This window comes from Vigna unguiculata, chromosome 10 (assembly GCF_004118075.2).
Source record: "Vigna unguiculata cultivar IT97K-499-35 chromosome 10, ASM411807v1, whole genome shotgun sequence".
NCBI classification, from domain to species: Eukaryota; Viridiplantae; Streptophyta; class Magnoliopsida; order Fabales; family Fabaceae; genus Vigna; species Vigna unguiculata.
Window position 1 is genome coordinate 38,233,483 of NC_040288.1, and position 19,333 is coordinate 38,252,815.

At 28.5% G+C, this 19,333-nt stretch overlaps 1 protein-coding gene across 1 annotated transcript; it reads left to right on the plus strand.

Annotated features, from left to right (window-relative positions):
* The first annotated feature begins 10,613 nt into the window (after window positions 1-10,613).
* LOC114165952 (linoleate 13S-lipoxygenase 3-1, chloroplastic) lies at window positions 10,614-15,916 on the plus strand. The gene is made up of 8 exons (XM_028050594.1): window positions 10,614-11,022; window positions 11,295-11,575; window positions 12,121-12,361; window positions 12,449-12,772; window positions 13,343-13,536; window positions 13,772-14,073; window positions 14,178-14,444; window positions 14,913-15,916. Exons 1-8 carry the CDS (start codon window positions 10,614-10,616, stop codon window positions 15,667-15,669), a joined length of 2,775 nt encoding a protein of 924 aa, XP_027906395.1. The 3' UTR covers window positions 15,670-15,916.
* The last annotated feature ends 3,417 nt before the right edge of the window (window positions 15,917-19,333 follow it).

The following is a 19,333-nucleotide window of genomic DNA, read 5'->3' on the forward strand; positions in this document are numbered from 1 at the left end:
TAATTCCTAAATAATAATTATTATCTTTTCTTCAAGTAATTTCTTGGTACTATCCCACCAATATTTAGCTTCTCCAATCAACATAAACACAATATAGTTCACCATTTGGTAATCAACACAGTTCATAACTTGAAATATTTTCTCCATTTTCTTACTCCACATTTCAATTTTTTCTAGGTCATATCCTCTAAAAATTTGTGGAGGTTTGTTTCTCCTAAATTCATCAAAACCTTGTCACTTGGGAGTTCCTCCAAGTCTTTGATTCCTTAATAGAGTAGTAGTCATGACTATGATAGCTTGCATTGTTTCAGTCAATTCATTGTTTTTCCTATTATTTGTCATCTGGATTCGTATGAGTTAGTACTTGGAAAAAAATTTATGATGAATGCATTCCGTAAGTTTCGCATGAAACGTTGCTCTGATACCATCTAATGTCATGTTATAGTTTTTTTTTTTTTTACATTACTAATGCAATTCTAAAACATTATATATTCTTTATAGAAAAATACAACACCTTAATTTTTCATTAACACATTTCACATTCATATTTATATTTATATTTTACATAATTTCAAACCATAATTATACATTGTTCACTTACATACATCCAATTATTCTTTTTCTAGTAATTTTACAATTTTATTCTTATCTTTCACAAAAGTAAACTACTCTATCAAGAATAGAGGTGACTGGAATGGATCCTGTCAAGGTTATGAGAAATGATTCATCAAGAAGGGACAAGAGTGTTGATCATTACTCCTTAAATGTCAAAGAACTGTTCTGCGCGTCTATAGTCCATTGCATCCCCGGGAAAGTTGCTTAGATCACAACATTAAATTGACCGATGTACGAGAAGGTCATTCATCCATGTGTGGTAATATATACATATTTATTTTCTTATATCCAAAGAGAAAAGAAACCAAAATATAGAAAAAATGAGAACAAATACCATAAAAATATATAAAATAAAACTTAATAATTATATACTTACATATAAACTTTTTCTTTTCTTTTATTCATATTTTTTAATAGAATAAATGTAAATTATCTTTGTAATAACTAAGGAAGATAAATGAGTTTTACCATAGTTAATAAATAAAAAAATCTAATCCTAAATAAAAAAAATTATTTAAATTCCCAAATCAGAATCTCCTCCAATTATAAATTAATTTAGACGTAACGGGATTTATTATTAACATAGTAAATAACTTTGAAAGAATAATACTAAGACTATATTATTAAACAAATAAATAAAATTGTTCTTTTATATTTATATATATATATATATATTATAATATTATAAATAATATAATATCATATATATATATATATATATATATATATATTAATAGTGTAATAATATATTTATCCCATATACATAATAATAATAATAATAATAATAATAATAATAATAATAATAATATATAAAATATTATAATAGTAGCATAATTATATTCATAATATATAAAAATTTAAAAATAAGAATATTTAGGGATAGTATATGATAAGTATATGATGATTTAAGAAGATGGAATTAGGAATATCTCACATAATAAAATAACATAAAATAAGTAAATAAGAAAATAAGAAAAAATAAGATGAAATTAGTGATATTTTATACTATAAAATAGTATAAAATAAGTAAATAATATATATATATATATAATATATATATATATATATATATATATATATATATATATATATATATATATATATATATATATATATATATATATATATACTGTATATCTATGTGGTTGTAGAAAATTATTCAATTTTTATCTTTCTTTCTCTGTCTCCGTCTCTACTTCGTTCTCTTGTTCTTTAATTTTCTCTCTTTCAATTTCTACTAACGCTCTAACATCTTTCATTGGTTTTTTTTTTTATCATTTCCTATGATCTTTCTTTTTTCTTTTTTTGTCTCTTCTTCTTTCTCTTGTTCCTTACTTTTTGCTCTCTTTCAATTTGTATCTTTCATTGCTTTAGTTTTTCATCATTTCTCATGATGCTTACCTTTTTATATTTATAGCAGAGCATATTTTACTTATTTATTATTATTATTATTTTTATTCTTTTTTACTGTAGCACTAATGACCAGTAAATTTTTTATGGCTTGAACTCTATTAACAAGTATGTCTATCAAGTGTCTAGGATTAATATTTCTAGAAGTTTGTTGCTTATTACATCAATGATCTTTTTGGTTCTTCATTCACTTTTTTTTTTGTTTACAATACTTTGAATTTGTAGATTAATTTTTTTTTACTATTGATGCTAAAGTAAATAAATATAAAACGTGAAAGATCATAATTGTATTATTATATAACATGTTTATATTATATTATCATTTTAATAGCTGTATTGGTAATTATTCTATTTATATTTTTTAACATTACTAATAGTAGTATCGTTATTATTATTTGTTAACATTTAATTGATTTTAGTTTATGAAGATATAAAATTTCTTCCCATACACACATATACATATAATGAAATAAATGATATAATATGCAACAAACTTATGTTTGTTTGTGTTGGAGTTGTCCAACACCCACCACCGTTGTTATGATTTGTCTGTTTGAAACGTGAAAAAGGTTGGTTCAACAATAATTGAAAGATACCTCTTCCCTCCGAGGGTTACCCATGTCTCAAAAGACGGTGTGGCCAATGACACATATATTGCGCATCACTTTTGAACAGTTTAAGATCACTCCATTTTATTCTAAATATTTTACTTACATGCCGTCTCTTTCTTATAAGTGACATCAATTGTTCTGTAACAGATATTAAGTAAACCGAGTTACAATCAAATATATCGTGACGTTTGAATTTGTGTTACACTCTTAAATAAAAAGAGTTGTGTTCTGACTGTTATAACTTTTGATTTAGTAGTAAACACTCGATCCTAACCATCTTTGTTAAACAAATATTGAATAAGAAAACATTTGAGAAAAAAAAATCAATAATACACGTAGATATCGCCATTTTTCAGCTGCATAAGTTTCATACATTAGAAGATAAAACTTTCAACATTTTTAAAGCATGAAAAATCTACTTGACATTTGACACTGCATTCACATTTTTAGGGCCGGAAATTGTTTTACATAGTTGAAAATTCACTTTCGATTAACAATTAAATTTGATAAACAATCATATCACTAACTATAGTGGGTAACTTAAGTATTAAATAATATGTAATTAGTGAAACAGCAACCATTGGATTTGATTTTTTTAAATGTACTATAACATACTTTATTTTATAGAATAACTTTTGTGGAGTCTGGGTCCAGCCCAAAGAAAATTAAAATCTGCAGCTATTAGGCCCACACAACTTCGGGGGTTTGAATTTTCAGTAATTTGGGACCTCATATATATAGGAATAGGATGGATTTATTAAATTAATACCGCTTATGTTCACTTATTTTCCATTAAAAAATATTTTAAAGTCATCTTTAAGAAAAAAAAAATCCAAAAAAGTAAAAGAGAAAAATGACACTAATAATATTGGAATGAAAGTATCTATTTTTTTTTGTGATTTTCTTTTGATATGAGTGAATAAGGAACCAAGATATAGAAAATGGTAGGGTAGGTTATTATAACCCTATAAAACCCACTAAAATTTGTTGAATATTTAGGAGCATTTTTCACATGTGAAACTCTTCTGGAATTTTCTGGTTATCGTTACCTCAAAGTGGCTTATAACTAAGCCACATACTTAATTGACAAAGGAAATATATCCTATATACTACAATATAATCTTTATATGTGATTTTATATTCACCTAACATTATTTATCTCTTTGACATAACATGTTATTTACAACTAAGAAAATTCTTAAATTTATTATATAAAGGACAAAATATTATTAGGTTAGTGTATTATTTTTTTTTCTATTACATTAATTTCATTAAATGCCATAACATTTAAATCGTTATAAAAAATGTAATTAGTAATATTATTTTAAGCCACTTTAATTTGTATGGTCTAAATATTTCTCTTCCTCTTCTTATAATACGCAAGTCCTAGATCTTGAAAGATGTCATCCACTATGATTGAGATGAAACGTAAGAAAGATTTAGGAGAGAAAAATAAAATTTATTAGAAAATTAAGAAATTTGTCCATGATTAAATTCCATGAAAGAGTAAGAAAACCGGAAAGAAAGAGATTATTAATTTTCTTTAACTATATTTCACCTTGAAACAATCTCAATCGAATGTGGAATTTTTTTTCTTCTAATTTTGTAAATGTAATATATAAATAAAATGATAATAGTCATCATTATAAATAAGTAAAATAAAATAAAATAATGTTATAATAGAAACATTCTTGTGGCCGGTGACTATAAAGTTGGTGGAGAGAACTCGACTTTTAGCTACTTTTTATTAAGATTAGTTTTTGCTTCTGACTTTTTATTAAGGGTTTTTCAATTTTATATTCATACATTAGACCGCGCTATATTATTAAATATATTGTGAATAAAAAAAGGTAACGAACTTATTCTATTAAATAGATTAAATTATTTAAAAATATACCACGCCCATATATTAAAGAGATTGCGTATATGAAGGGAAAACATTGTACATATTTGAATATTGTGGGGTAAAAGATCATAACCCTAAAATAATTTTTTGTCCATATTTTTTACTAAAACCTTCAAAATCATAGTACGAAAATCTTAAATGGAATGTGATTTCGAAATTATTGTTTGATTTATTAGTTTTAAGTGAAATCATTTATACCATAACGAAATAAGAATATTAAATATTTCACCAACTTATGTTTTACTAGTTTTTAATAGAGTTTTGAAGCCATATTTTATTGGGTTAAGTGGAATCTATACCTACCAAAAAGGGTTATTTATATCCCAACACTTGGTGTGAAACAAACTAACTTCCGTTTCTCACTTTACATAGACACAAAACTCTCTTACTTTGAAATTTCAAACCTAGTTATCTCAAAATCAGTATATAAACGAATATTCAATACTTTCGTATTTTGTTCGAATTCAAAAGTCATAAATAAACAAATGCAGCTTCTATGTTATAAATCTAATTCCTTCTTTTCTTGCCAAACACCAGAGTGCTAAGCATGCACTCTAATTCTATTAACTAATATAAATTCATTTTTTTAAGATTAATTATTCTTTTCCTAATAATATATAAACTTATATGCATTAACCAGCTTCAATCGACTAAAGCAATTGCCAAAAAACAGCACTTTATTTTCCAATGCACGTTATGTATAAAAAAGGAACACTAGGGTTTCTTTTTATTATCGTGTTCGTGTGCATTTCAAAGTGATTAACTAGTTGTGCCTCACTAATACCAAGAGAAATGTTCTCCATGAGAAAAGGATTGATATGTACGTGAAAGCTTTTTAAAACTATTTGAATGGAACCGATTCTAATCATTAACTTTACTCAACTGTAGTTGCGTACATCAAACTAACCCTAATTACTTTTTTCATGTTTTTTTAAAAAAATTGTTCCAATTCTGACACAAGTTTACCTGATAGCCATCGTTAGGAACGCGTTATTGAGGTATTGTCCGCTTCGGAGCCTTTTGAGCTCTGTCATGATTTTGTTCTTAGAAAACACCTCAGGGAGTAGAGGAAGATAGGAGTATTTAAACTTCGCTTGACCTCAATTTCTAAGCGATGTGAGACTTATTGGGTATAAAAAAAAGATATAGCTAAGTGATATGAAGTTATATTAAGGATGTATTATCATTAAGTGACTTAGGTAGGTGGGAAAGTAGAATTAATTATAATAGTAATATTTTGAAGAATCCGCATTAGAAGAAGGATTAATTCTTATATGGTGACCATATATATAATATTAGGACCATAGGATAGTTCCTTAAAAACTGGAATTTGGAAAATTTAATGTTTTTGATTGTTTTGGCTGCTGTTGACTGATGAAAGGAGATATGAGAAATGTTGTTGATCCTTATCCACGCAATTTCTTGTTCCATGAAGAGTATTAATTGTGAGATAAGAGTTAGGCGAAGAAGGACGCAAACACGAAAGTTCATATGGAGAAAAACCTTCTTTGGCTGCTCAAAAACAACACCAATATATATGAATGCAGTCAAATTAAATTACCTTTTCAAGTTGTAACTATTAATTATTTGGAAATTAGGAATTACTAAAGAAATTTCCAACTTTAATAATAATAATAATAATTATTATTACTATTATTACTATCACAAAATATTTTTTTTCATATATTTCATAATAATTTTAACAAAATCATGAGACACTTGTCCATGTTGGTTGATCTATGTGTAGGTTTATCAATAATAAAAAGTATATATTAAAAATTATATTTGTATAAATAAATCTTCTCTTACAAACTGATTATGTAAAATTTAATTAATCTTAAAATTCATTTTTCTAACATTAAATAAAATATAATAAAAAATGTATGTAATTTCATTTTATTTTATTAACAACGTAAATGTTGAAAGTTTTACCTTATAATATATAAATTAAATACAAATATTATCTTAAAAACCAATTTTATAAAATTAAATTAGACTTTAAACTCATTTATAAGATTATTTCAAAATCAAAAGAAGCTTATGATAATAAAAGAAACCAATCACTGCACATAAAATCTTTTCCTTTTTAATTTATTTGAAACTTTAGATACATGGTTGGATTCCGGTGTGCGGGACTCAAAATCATAGTGACACTACGTAAGTACAAGAAGCAGCTTTGTTTTTGCTTTAAATTCTCAACCTACGAAATTAATTTTAACACAATGAAACCAAACCAAACATGTCACACGTTTCATTCATAATAATTTTGCAATTTGGATTAGTGTTAAAAAGAATGTATTAAATAATGCACGAATAGAAGTTAGTGCGTAATCTTCCATATACCATTAATAAGTGCAGTAATAAGCACTATAAATAATTAATGTAATGTAGGAATAGAGGTTGTGTTGTGTCTGTGTGATGTGAGCGACCCTTTCAACTATATACTTATTATATACATATAGTATTTTAAAATAAAGAACTTTATTAAATAAAGATTTCATTATTATTACTTCTATTATTATAAATTGTAATTCGTATCATTAATTTTATAACTAACCACAAATCTTAGTAACCAACACTGTGACCACAGGCACGGTTATAAATTATACTTTTATTATTATTATCGTTATTATACACTACATTTAGCATATTCAGAAGATTTTTACTACATTTAAAAATACCAACATCAATATATTTTACACTTTCAATAGATAATAGTACCAAAAAGTTCAAATTAATCAAAATGATGTACTTAACATTTTGATCATTACCTAAATAAAATTTAAAACTAATTTAACCCAATACATAATTAAAGCAATTTATTTAAAAGCTATTTAAAAAAAATGTTTTAAGATTAAAATTGTTTAAATATTTAAGGAATGAACTTTTAGTAAAATAAAAAACAGTGTATGAATAGTATTTCTTACACGTTCATGATTTGATGGTTAAATAAAGAGGTGATACAGAAGAGACCCTCCACTCCCAGATGTTACAAATACGGAAACACCTCAATATGGTATGGTGCCATATTCAATTAACTAATTCATCATTTTATGTTGTGGGCAAATAAGTTATGAGAAGGGATTAAAATTCAATTAACTAATTAAAGTCAAAATAGATTAAAATTTAATAGTTAATTAAATAAAAAGACTTAATCAAGCAAGTCTTTGGAGTCGAGTTTCTATTATTATTTTTCATTTATTTAATATTTTTTAGTATTTTATCGCATTATTTTGCTTATTCATTATTTTTCACCACGTATTAAAAGATTTTAATGTAAAAAAAGTGATATAAAATAATATTGTAATTAATATATAGTTATTTGATAAGTATAGATGACAATATAAAAGTCATACTAGAGTAGTTATATTTTTATATTAATAACAAAAAAATCACATTTATTAATAGATAAAAGTAAATAAACAAGATAATAAAACAAATAAACACCCAATTTACTAAAATATAAAAGGTGTAACCAATGGATGATACCACTTTTCTTCGAACGTGTGTTAAAAAGGTATTAATTGAGTTCCAACTTTGAAAAAAATATTTCAATCAGATCCTTTTCAGAACAAAATTATTAATGTCATTAACAATATTGATATTTAAAAGGATTTACAAAATTAAATATTGATATTTATATTAAAATGTAGAGGTAAAATTCATGAATAAAGTTAATGACGTTGATAACTTTTGTCTGGAAGGAACCTAATTGAGACTCTCTTTTAAAAATTGGAACTCGATTGACAATTTTTTAAAAACAAGTACCAAACTAACACATTTAAACAAGAGTAGGTACTGTCCGACTAATTAAACTAATATATAATAATAAAAACAATAGAAATATTTTAAAAACTCAATATATAAAAAAATTAATAAACACTGTATTAACTTGAAATTTAATTAACTCAAATCAAAATTGGAATAGAAGTTAATCCTGGTCAACAAGTGGTATGGTGAATTCAAGATCCGAGTCAAGTGGATTGATCACTATTTTGACATTTTGCAGATATGACCCTGGAGAATGAAGCACGGTGGCAACGTGAAATAAAACATAAACCAGCTTTCCGTGTTGTTTCCATAGAAACGCGTTTTTTTACTTTGAAAAGAGAAAACCAATATTCCTCAGTTCTCAGTTTGACTCCTGCAAAACTCATTTATTTTTATTTGAACTGAAGAATAATAATCACAACCACAAAGTCCATACAGCATAAATATTTCTGGAGCCAGCAGCAAATAAAATAAATTAGGTTAGATGAAGTATTATGACTATTCACACTGTCAATTATCTTTCAATCATAACAGACATCCCATGTTTTATCAAACTCTGAAATTTTAAATCTCATTCGTCTAAGAATAAGAATAGTTTTGAAAATTTCACATCGATTCAAAATAAGATAATTCATAATATATAAATAAATATAATTCTTATCTTACATATTAAATTTAAAATTCACTTCAAATTATATCTTATTCTTTCAGATTATCATATATTTAGCCTTTTAGGTATTGCTAAATTTCTTGAAATATGAAATACTTATATTTGCTCTACTTTTTATTTGAACATGTGAAAAGTGGGTATCTTAAAAATGAATACTACGTTAGTAATAACTATTTATTTTCTCTAGATTTCTTAACAATGAAAAAGGCAGACAAATGTTTATGACAGTATTTGGGAGTGTGCTTCATAAAAGGATATAGTCTTTACACTTTAAAACAAATGCCCCCTAATAAACAAATAAATAAATTATACACTCTAGTAAAAAAATAAATATATTTAAATACAGTTTTGTTAAAAGTGGATATCATTTCTTCATTAAAAAAAAATAGATTGTACTTTTATTAAAAATTGATCTTATAATTTTTTAATACAAACATGTTACATTTATTTATTATTATTTTAAAATTAGCCCTTAATTATCAATTGTTGCACTGTACATTTAAATCGTCACCATTAAATATTGCAACATTTGTTTTTATAACTGATTTCTTTTTGTCACAGATTTTATTATCATTATTATTTAATAATTTTTTTCTCATAAAAATACTTGCGTCTTTGCCTTTTAAAACTTCTAACATACTGTGTGTTTATATGTAAAAATCTTATTAAAATTTTGTTTTACTTTTCAGTCTCGAAGTCTTATATTATTTCGTTTATTTTTCTTTTATTCGTATACTTTCATTTTATATTTTATATTATATTTATGATATGTTTTGAGTTTTTTAATTTTGATATAAAAAACTGAAATTTATTTGCAATTTATGTTAATTGTTTTATATGTTAAATATGTTTTATGTCAATATTTAAATTATTTATATAATTTAAATAATTTAATTAGAAAACGAGTTTGACATATTTAAAATGTAATTAGATTAAAATAATTATATTTATTTATTTTTAAATTTTTAAATTAAAATATATTAAAGTTTTATATGTATATTTAAATTTTAATTTTAAATAAAAGTTTATAAATTAAAAAAAATAATTAACAAAAGTAGGAAATTCCACCACTCATGATTCACATATCTAATTAATCTAAAAATACAATAATATAGTTTATCTAACAAATATTAATGATTAAAATTATAAAGATATACATATTTAAGGTTATTAATATACTTTTACATTAATTTATACTAAAAACATCATATTTATTGTGACGTGAAGGCAGTATATGGTAAGTTTTGCAATGTTGACAAAAAAAAATGAAATATTTGAATATGGTTGATGTTGGTGATGATGAACACCATTTTTAGTTAAAGAGCACTACTCCAAGCAAGCTGAAAATAATAGGCGTGTATAATTACAGAAGATGATGAAGGAAAAGAAAAAAGAGAGAAAAAAATGTGGACGGTGAAGTGAGATTCATGCTTGCCACCTTTATTAGTCTTCCTTTTCCTTCTCTGCACTGTATATAAAAGAAATCATAGCCAGCTATTTCCATTTCAACCGACACGCCACTACCCTTCTCTCTCGCAAATCTGTTTCACTTCTTCCCCAAAGAGCAAAATCGTAGTTCTAGAGAGAGAGAGAAAAAAAACTCCAAAAAGGGTGAAGATTCAGAACAAACATGGCCCTTACAAAACAAATCATGGGTTCTTCATTGCTAGAGAGGTCCTTGTTTGTTCCCTCTTCCCCTTCGTCATCACTTTTCAACCAAACTCGTTTTTTAGTTCCTTTGGAGAGCAAGAGAGTTGTGAGGGTAAGGAAGGCTGCAAAGTTTCCTGTGGCGACTATAAGTGAAGATTTGCTGAAGGGTTCTTCTTCTTCTTCTTCATCATCATCATCACCATCATCTTCTTCCACTTCTTTAGTTTCTGCAGAGAAGCCAGTGAAATTTAAGGTTAGAGCTGTGATTACAGTGAGGAACAAGATCAAAGAGGATTTGAAAGAGACCATTGTGAAGCATATTGATGCTCTAGCTGACAAGATTGGAAGGAATGTTGTCCTTGAACTTGTTAGCACTGAGATTGATCCAAGTAAGAATTATTTCCTCATGCTGCTGCGCTGTCTCTCGCAAAAACTACTTCATTTCTTTCCAAAACCATTATTTCTACCTACCCAGTACCATAAATGTTCAAGATTTGTTTCAAAAGTCATTTTTTTCCCTCCCCTTATAAAAAAGTTCCTTTTTTGGTATTCTTCAACCCTCTGTACACAAATCGCCTAAATAGTTCTTGCTATCTACTTGAAAATAAATCTTAATTATTTTTCAAAATAATCAACTTGAAATTTCCTTTGTGGTTTGTAGAGACCAAAGCTGCAAAGAAGAGTTCTGAAGCAGTGCTGAAGGATTGGTCGAAGAAGTCCAATCTTAAGGTGGAGAGAGTTAATTACACAGCTGAATTCATAGTTGACTCTAACTTTGGGGAGCCAGGAGCTATTACTGTGACAAACAAACACCAGAAAGAGTTCTTTTTAGAAAGCATAACCATTGAAGGATTTGCCACTGGACCAGTTCATTTCCCCTGCAATTCCTGGGTTCAAGCAAGAAAAGATCATCCCGGAAAGAGGATTTTCTTTTCCAATAAGGTAATTTAGTTTCCCTTATTTTACTCTTCATTTTTTTATTAAACAATTATTATTTCTTTTATTTTGTTTTCCTGTCTTAATAGCAGGGCCCGGTAAAGTTAGTATTTATTCTGTACACCTATTAGACGACAATATTTGTTTTCTGTTTTTATTTCTGGAAAATAAAAGTCAAAGCAATATTTATGTTGGTGTGGAGAATCTTGGAAAGGTCATAAAAGTCGAAAATCATTCTAATACCTTGCAAAAAACAAATTTAATTTATTATTTCAATGCCAATGCCTATGAGTGCGTGATATTATAGTTTCCTCAAGAAAAGAAAAAGCTGTTCCATTATCATTAAAGTGGGAAAACCATTGAGTGATTCCTGTGCGGTTTTGCATGAGCCAATACCTTTGAATTGACCCATCAATTACTACATCAACCAAATTGGAAACATCCACTATGTGCTTTGTGATAACTATGTATTATACTAATATTGTTTTTAACGAAGTTACAATAGTAATTATCTATTAACTTTGTTTCACTCCTGTGATTTATTTGAACAGCCTTATTTACCTGGTGATACACCTGCTGGACTTAGATTATTTAGGGAGAAAGAGCTGAGAAATCTGAGAGGTGATGGCAAAGGAGTGAGAAACTTATCTGACAGAATATATGATTATGATATATACAATGATTTGGGAAATCCAGACAAAGGTATTGAATATGCCAGACCAAATCTTGGTGGATCAGATATGTATCCATACCCAAGACGGTGTCGTACAGGCCGTGAACCCAGCGACACAGGTAAATTAGAATTTTTTTGGTGGTTTATACTTGATTTTGAAAAGAAATTAGTGTGTAAAATGTAACTAACGTTATTTGATTATGCAGATATGTATGCAGAGAGTCGTGTGGAGAAGCCACTGCCTATGTATGTGCCAAGAGATGAACGTTTTGAGGAGTCGAAGCAGAACACATTCACTGTGAAGAGGCTGAAGGCAGTGCTGCATAACTTGATTCCTGGTCTTAAGGCCAGTCTTTCTGCTAGCAACCAGGACTTCAATGAATTCTCAGATGTCGATGGCCTTTACAGTGAAGGGTTGCTCATAAAGTTAGGGTTGCAAGATGACGTGTTGAAAAAAATCCCTTTTGTCAGCAAGATCCAAGAGTCCAGCCAGGGACTTCTCAAATATGACACCCCCAAGATTATTTCCAGTGAGTAAATACAATAATTCTGTGTGCTGATTTCTCTAGTGAATCTTGTTTATGATTATTCTTCTGTGCATGTTTAGTTTATGAGAGCTTTCTATAATGCTGAAACATCATGTGATAAGTAAATCCAAACACAAATCTTGTAGTGAGGTTCGATGGGAATTGGATTTTAGTACTGTTGCTTTACCTTTTGATATTTTAATATAGCATGACAAAGAATACGGTAAACACCAGTAACAAGTGGACCACTAGAACGTGGCATTTGGCTTTTAATGTTGGTCAGTTGATTTTTCAACAAAGAAAAAGTTTCTGAGTTCAATTCAAACTCAGATAGGTTGTTCGTTATCCGTGTGCGCTTTAAAGGCAACTAGTTAATAGCTATCATTATTCTACCATATGAAACAAAAACAAAAAAAAAAAATTGTGGGCAAACCTGCATCAAATTGTTAATTTAAATGTTTCACATGTGGGTGCAGTATTTTATAGTGGTTAATATTATTTTAAACTCAACTTGATTATTGGTGGCTTCGTTACTTTTTGTTAAACTAATGATCTCACATGTGGAACGTGCAGAGGACAAATTTGCATGGTTGCGAGATGACGAATTTGCCCGTCAAGCAATTGCAGGAGTTAACCCTGTTAGCATTGAGAAGCTCAAAGTTTTTCCACCAGTTAGCAAACTAGACCCTCAAATTTATGGCCCCCAAGAGTCTGCTCTCAAAGAAGAACATATTTTGAGTCAACTCGATGGCATGACAGTCCAAGAGGTAGCGTCAATACTTCTCACAGTTTTAATCACTAACCATGCTTTTGTTCATTCAGCACTTCTGAACATCCGAGTCCAGATTCTCGGTCGGATTTTTTTGGTGTTGTCTTCTGTTGAAGATTAAAAATCAATGCTCATAAGTGTATTTTGAAAGCACAGGAAAAACTTAATATAGAGAATTCAAATTCTTCTTTTCACCCACTTTAACTTAACTATTAATTTTCTTAATTATGCAGGCAATAAATGAAAACAAGCTGTTTATCGTTGACTACCATGATATCTACCTTCCGTTCCTGGAAGGGATCAATGCCCTTGATGGTAGGAAATCATATGCCACACGTACCATATTTTTCTCCACACCACGTGGCACTCTCAAACCTGTGGCCATAGAACTTAGCCTCCCTTTTGCTGGACCTAGTTCTAGATCAAAGCGTGTGGTTACACCACCTGTTGATGCAACCACTAACTGGATGTGGATGCTTGCCAAGGCACATGTTTGCTCCAATGATGCTGGGGTGCACCAACTTGTTAACCACTGGTATGAAAACACCCACAGAACAAATACTGCAAAATTAGTACTATTCATGAGTAACAAGTTGGTTAATTTTGAATCATGTTTTGTTTGTTGGTATATATATATAGGTTACGTACACATGCAAACTTGGAACCATTTATTTTGGCTGCTCATAGGCAATTAAGTGCCATGCATCCAATTTACAAACTATTGGACCCACACATGAGGTATACTTTGGAGATCAATGCCTTGGCTAGACAGAGTTTAATCAATGCTGATGGAATCATTGAAAATTGCTTCACCCCTGGACGCTACGCTATGGAGATTAGTTCTGCTGCTTACAAGAACTTTTGGCGCTTTGACATGGATAGTCTCCCTGCAGATCTCATCCGCAGGTAATCAATAATCCCCTAAATATCTTAGATTTTTTTGCTGCTGCTGTTGTTGTTACTGTTTACGATTTGACTTTAAATGAAAGTGGCCTAACCTAACTTATACGGCTAATAGTAAACGGTCGGTGTTCTTGGTACAAACGGGTTAAGAAATTAAAAACACAGTTTTTATTGCTACAATGTGTTGTTAGTGCGTGCATGTCAATTTCTCTCATACAGAAGATTGACACAAAATTACACATGAGAGATCATTAACTGGGTACTATAATTTCATAATCAATGTTCCTGATACTTCTTGTCAGCACCCACCTGGTTCAATGTGTATGATAAGATCCATAGTTACTTACTGTTACCTTTACTTTTTGGAAAGTGGCCAAACGTTTTTTCTAATGTTGGCATGGTGCTTGCTTTTTTTGGTGCATGCAAATTTGCAATGAGATCTAAAGAAGATATTCTCTTACGACATTGCAGGGGAATGGCAGAACCTGACCCAACACAACCACATGGTCTAAAGCTGACATTGGAAGACTACCCTTATGCAGCCGATGGAATACTAATCTGGTCTGCCATAGAAGACTGGGTTCGAACCTATGTGAACCACTATTACCCTCATGCAAGTCTCATATGCAACGACAAAGAGCTACAAGCTTGGTACTCTGAGTCCATCAATGTGGGTCATGCTGATCTTAGGCATGAAAGTTGGTGGCCTACATTGAACAACAGTGAGGATCTTGTCTCCATTCTTTCCATATTGATCTGGAACGCATCTGCACAACATGCTGCTCTTAACTTTGGGCAATACCCTTACGGTGGGTATGTGCCTAATCGTCCACCACTGACGAGAAGATTAATACCAGAAGAGGGTGATCCAGAATACGCAAGTTTCCTTGCTGACCCTCAGAAATATTATCTGAATGCATTGCCTAGCTTGTTGCAAGCTACGAAATTTATGGCTGTGGTTGACACACTCTCCACTCACTCACCTGATGAGGAGTACTTGGGGGAGAGACAACAACCTTCGATCTGGTCTGGTGATGCTGAGATGATCGAGGCGTTCTATGATTTCTCTGCAAAGGTTAGACAGATAGAGAAGGTGATTGATAGCAGGAACCTTGATAGGAGTTTAAAGAACCGATGTGGGGCAGGGGTTTTGCCTTATGAGTTGCTTGCTCCTAGCTCTGAATCTGGTGTTACATGCAGAGGGGTACCCAATAGTGTGTCTACATAAGTATCCTTAAAGTAGTGAATAAGGGAGGGAGTTCCCACATTTTGATAAGCATTTATCTATCTATGGTTGGATTACTAGCTACTACTATGGTCAGTGACTCAATGGATACCCATTTTGTAACTACATTTAATAAATTATTATGGTATATATTGTAATCTAGGGCTGTATAATCTGTATATCAAAATTAGTTCGGTGGTGTTGGAGGATGTGTCGGTGTTTATAAAATTATTATCACCATTTCTAGACTTCTACTCTTGTTGCTTCTATTCTTAGTATTGCTTGGACGGGGTGATCGAGCGTGAAAGAACATATATTAGGAAAAAATAAAGAAAATAAACTAATAGAAATTTTGCTTGTAATTTTGATTGATTTGAACGAAAAACAATAATTTTATTATTTATTTAAGAGTTAAATATCTTTTTAATTTTTGATTTTTTATAAGAAATTAGAATTCATTTATGTTTTAATTTTGATTCAATTTAGCCATTTTAATTCAATTACCTTAAATTTTTCTGATATGTCAAATGATGTTTCAGGTTTAAGTTCAAATATCTCTTTGAGCTTTGAGATACTCATTCATGTTACGAGATTAACAAGTATACTAAATTACACACGTAAAAGAGTAGAAAGTTCAAATATTATTTTTTACAAAATTTGTGCAACACTTGTGAAATCCACTTTTGTTTGAATAATTTTGGGCTCAGTTGATTAGTGAGGCCCAAGTCAGCCCACATAACTCTTTTCAGAAAAAGAATTCTTCAGCTTCCTCTCACTTAACTCCTCTCATTCACTCAAAACAACTTACCTCTCTCTGCTTCCTTTGAAACAGTAGCTCAGCTAGGACAGTTGCGAGATCCCCTTTGAGCTAGTCGAAAGCTCCCTCCACCTCCTTAAGTTGGATGATGTTCCTTTCACTTAGGATTGTCCCCTCGTAGTAGTATCTGTCAAGGTAAGGGAAACTAGAGTTTTGCATATTTTAAAAATATTTTGCTTGTTTTGTGTTCTGTTTTGCGTTCTTAATACTTGGATGATGCTTGTGATTGTGTGAAAATATATATTGTTTGTGTCGATGACTGGATTTCTTGTTGCTTGCAAAAGCAGGAGAGAAACTGTTAATCCCACCCAGGCGAGAATCCTCTAATCTAAGCGAGAGTAGCAAAGAACTCTCCTTATTTTTTGAGCAATCTCATGTTAAATTGTTTCTGGTTTGAGTTTTGTTTATGACATTGTTTTGTACCTCATTTTTCTTTTCCAGCATAATCTGGAATAATTGTAATGGCAAACTCTCTTATATTTTATGTCGCATACTTTATTTTATTATAATATATGATATTTTATTTACCAGAACTTGTTTATTAAATGAGATGTCACAACACTTAGAACTTTTGCATTTTTTAATTGAATCACAAAATTAACAGACCATGATGCACCACAAAATTTAACTCTCACATGTAACTCTAACTACATAAAGAAGACTCAGTTAAAGTTAAAGACTATGGATCCTTCTCCTAATCATAAAAAAAATGAAGATTCATATTCAACTAACTAAGGACACATGGATCTCCTTAAAGACCACATACAATGCATGCAACTAAGATCAATACTTACTCTTGAGAAAAATCAAACAAAGTATTTACTTTAATCACAAATCTAATCGTACAAATGTGTTTCTTACGTCAATAATCTTAAAACAAACTCATATTGAAGCTAAATTCTTACAGAGATGACAAAGAATGGTTTTAAAAAAAATTAAAACTATGATGATTTTTATAAAATTAAAACTCAATTATTAGAAATTTTATTTATAGTTTAACCTCTAATAATAAAACCATATTTTTAGATCTTACATCACATGAAATCTAACAAAAGTTACATATAATAGCATAGAAGAATATTTCATTTAAAAACTAATACTTTAATATGTTGAACTTTAAAATACACATTATTATTTATATTTCTTTTAATTTAAAAATAAAATTATTGTGACTTTTTTTTCCTCTTATGCAAACCGAACCTTGGTCAAGAGAGGCACATGAAAAGGAATTAACTTCGTGATTAGGATATCAAAATGAAATTAAGTTTTTAAAACAGCCATAATTTGATAACTTTGAAATAATATAATTTATATTCGATTAAAAATGTATTTTAAAATCTTTGAAGAGTATTTTGAATAAATGATATAATATTACCATTTTAATTAATATAGTAACAAATTAAGCAAATAATAAACATATTTTAAGTAGGAAGAAAAAAGTATAACACTTACAAAAAGTTGTTAAATAAAGAAGTTGTTTATATTCATAGAACAGATTTTAAAATAAGTTACTTTAGAAAAGGTCCAACTTGAAAGGCATTATGTCTGTTTACTTACCAAACATAAATACAATGACACAAAAAGAACAAACTCTACCAACTTTCCTCACAATAATGCACTTTAACTATTATATATATATATATATATATATATATATATATATATATATATATATATATATATATATATATATATATATATATAAATAAGTAACATGAAATATACCTCAAAAGAATCCTTTATAATCCTATTCAATTTTCCCACCATGTAAATAATTAATACTATTTTATAATTATAAGTTTATTTGCTTTCATGATATAATATTTCGTCATTTCTTACCTTTAGAAACAGCTCTGGATATATCATATTATTGTTATGTTAAAAATTCAAAGATTAAATGGAAAAGTGTTTGACAAATTTTTTTTTACTATATAAGATAGTTTTAAATGAAGTATTTTAAAAAAGTCAATTAGTGAATTATTTTTTAAGTTAAGATTTAAAAAATATATGGAATGTATTAAAAAAACTCCATTATTGTTTGAATTAGAATGTTTATTTATTTCCTATATGCATAGGGAAATTAGTTAATGGCATTATATTTTATTAATTTTTTAATTTTTTTTTAAATATCTTTATTTATTCACAGCGCAAGCAAATGCCAGAATTTGTCTGTATTCTCTTCATCTACTTTTTGAAAACTGAAACGAATCAACTAAACATAATTTTGGGTTTTTCATGAAAGAAATGATCACGTTTGTTTAACAACCATATTTTTATCGTATTCACAATTGCTCCTAACTAGATAGATAACTGTTCAAAACATTCTAATATTAAACTTAAGTGTCACTGACTCCTCTTAAATTCATAATTTTTCTATTAATTTAACAGAATATATATAATTTTAATAAATACAAAAACACATGTCAATAAGCTAATAATTAAATGTTTAATTATATATTGCTTAAAAATGTTGTTCTTAGAATTAACTAAATGAATATTGAATTTTAAAATTTCTATTACGAAGAAACCAATTAGCATGTTTCAAAAAATAAAAAATATATTTTTTACAGATAATTTATCTGTTATTGTAATTTCTGAGATCTTGCTCATCCCAAAAAAAATTTTATTATATTTAAAAAATATTTTTATAAAGTGTGAGTGCAGCAGAAAGGAGTGATCAGGGAGAAGTAATATAATATATATAAAAAAAAAACTTTAGTGTGATCACGTGGAACAAAGAGTTTCTGTTTCTATCACTAGTAAGTTTGAAATAATATAAAAAGAAACCTCAGCTTTTGAAATTTGATATAAACATCCAGTGTATATTGATATTTAAAGTAAATCATTGCT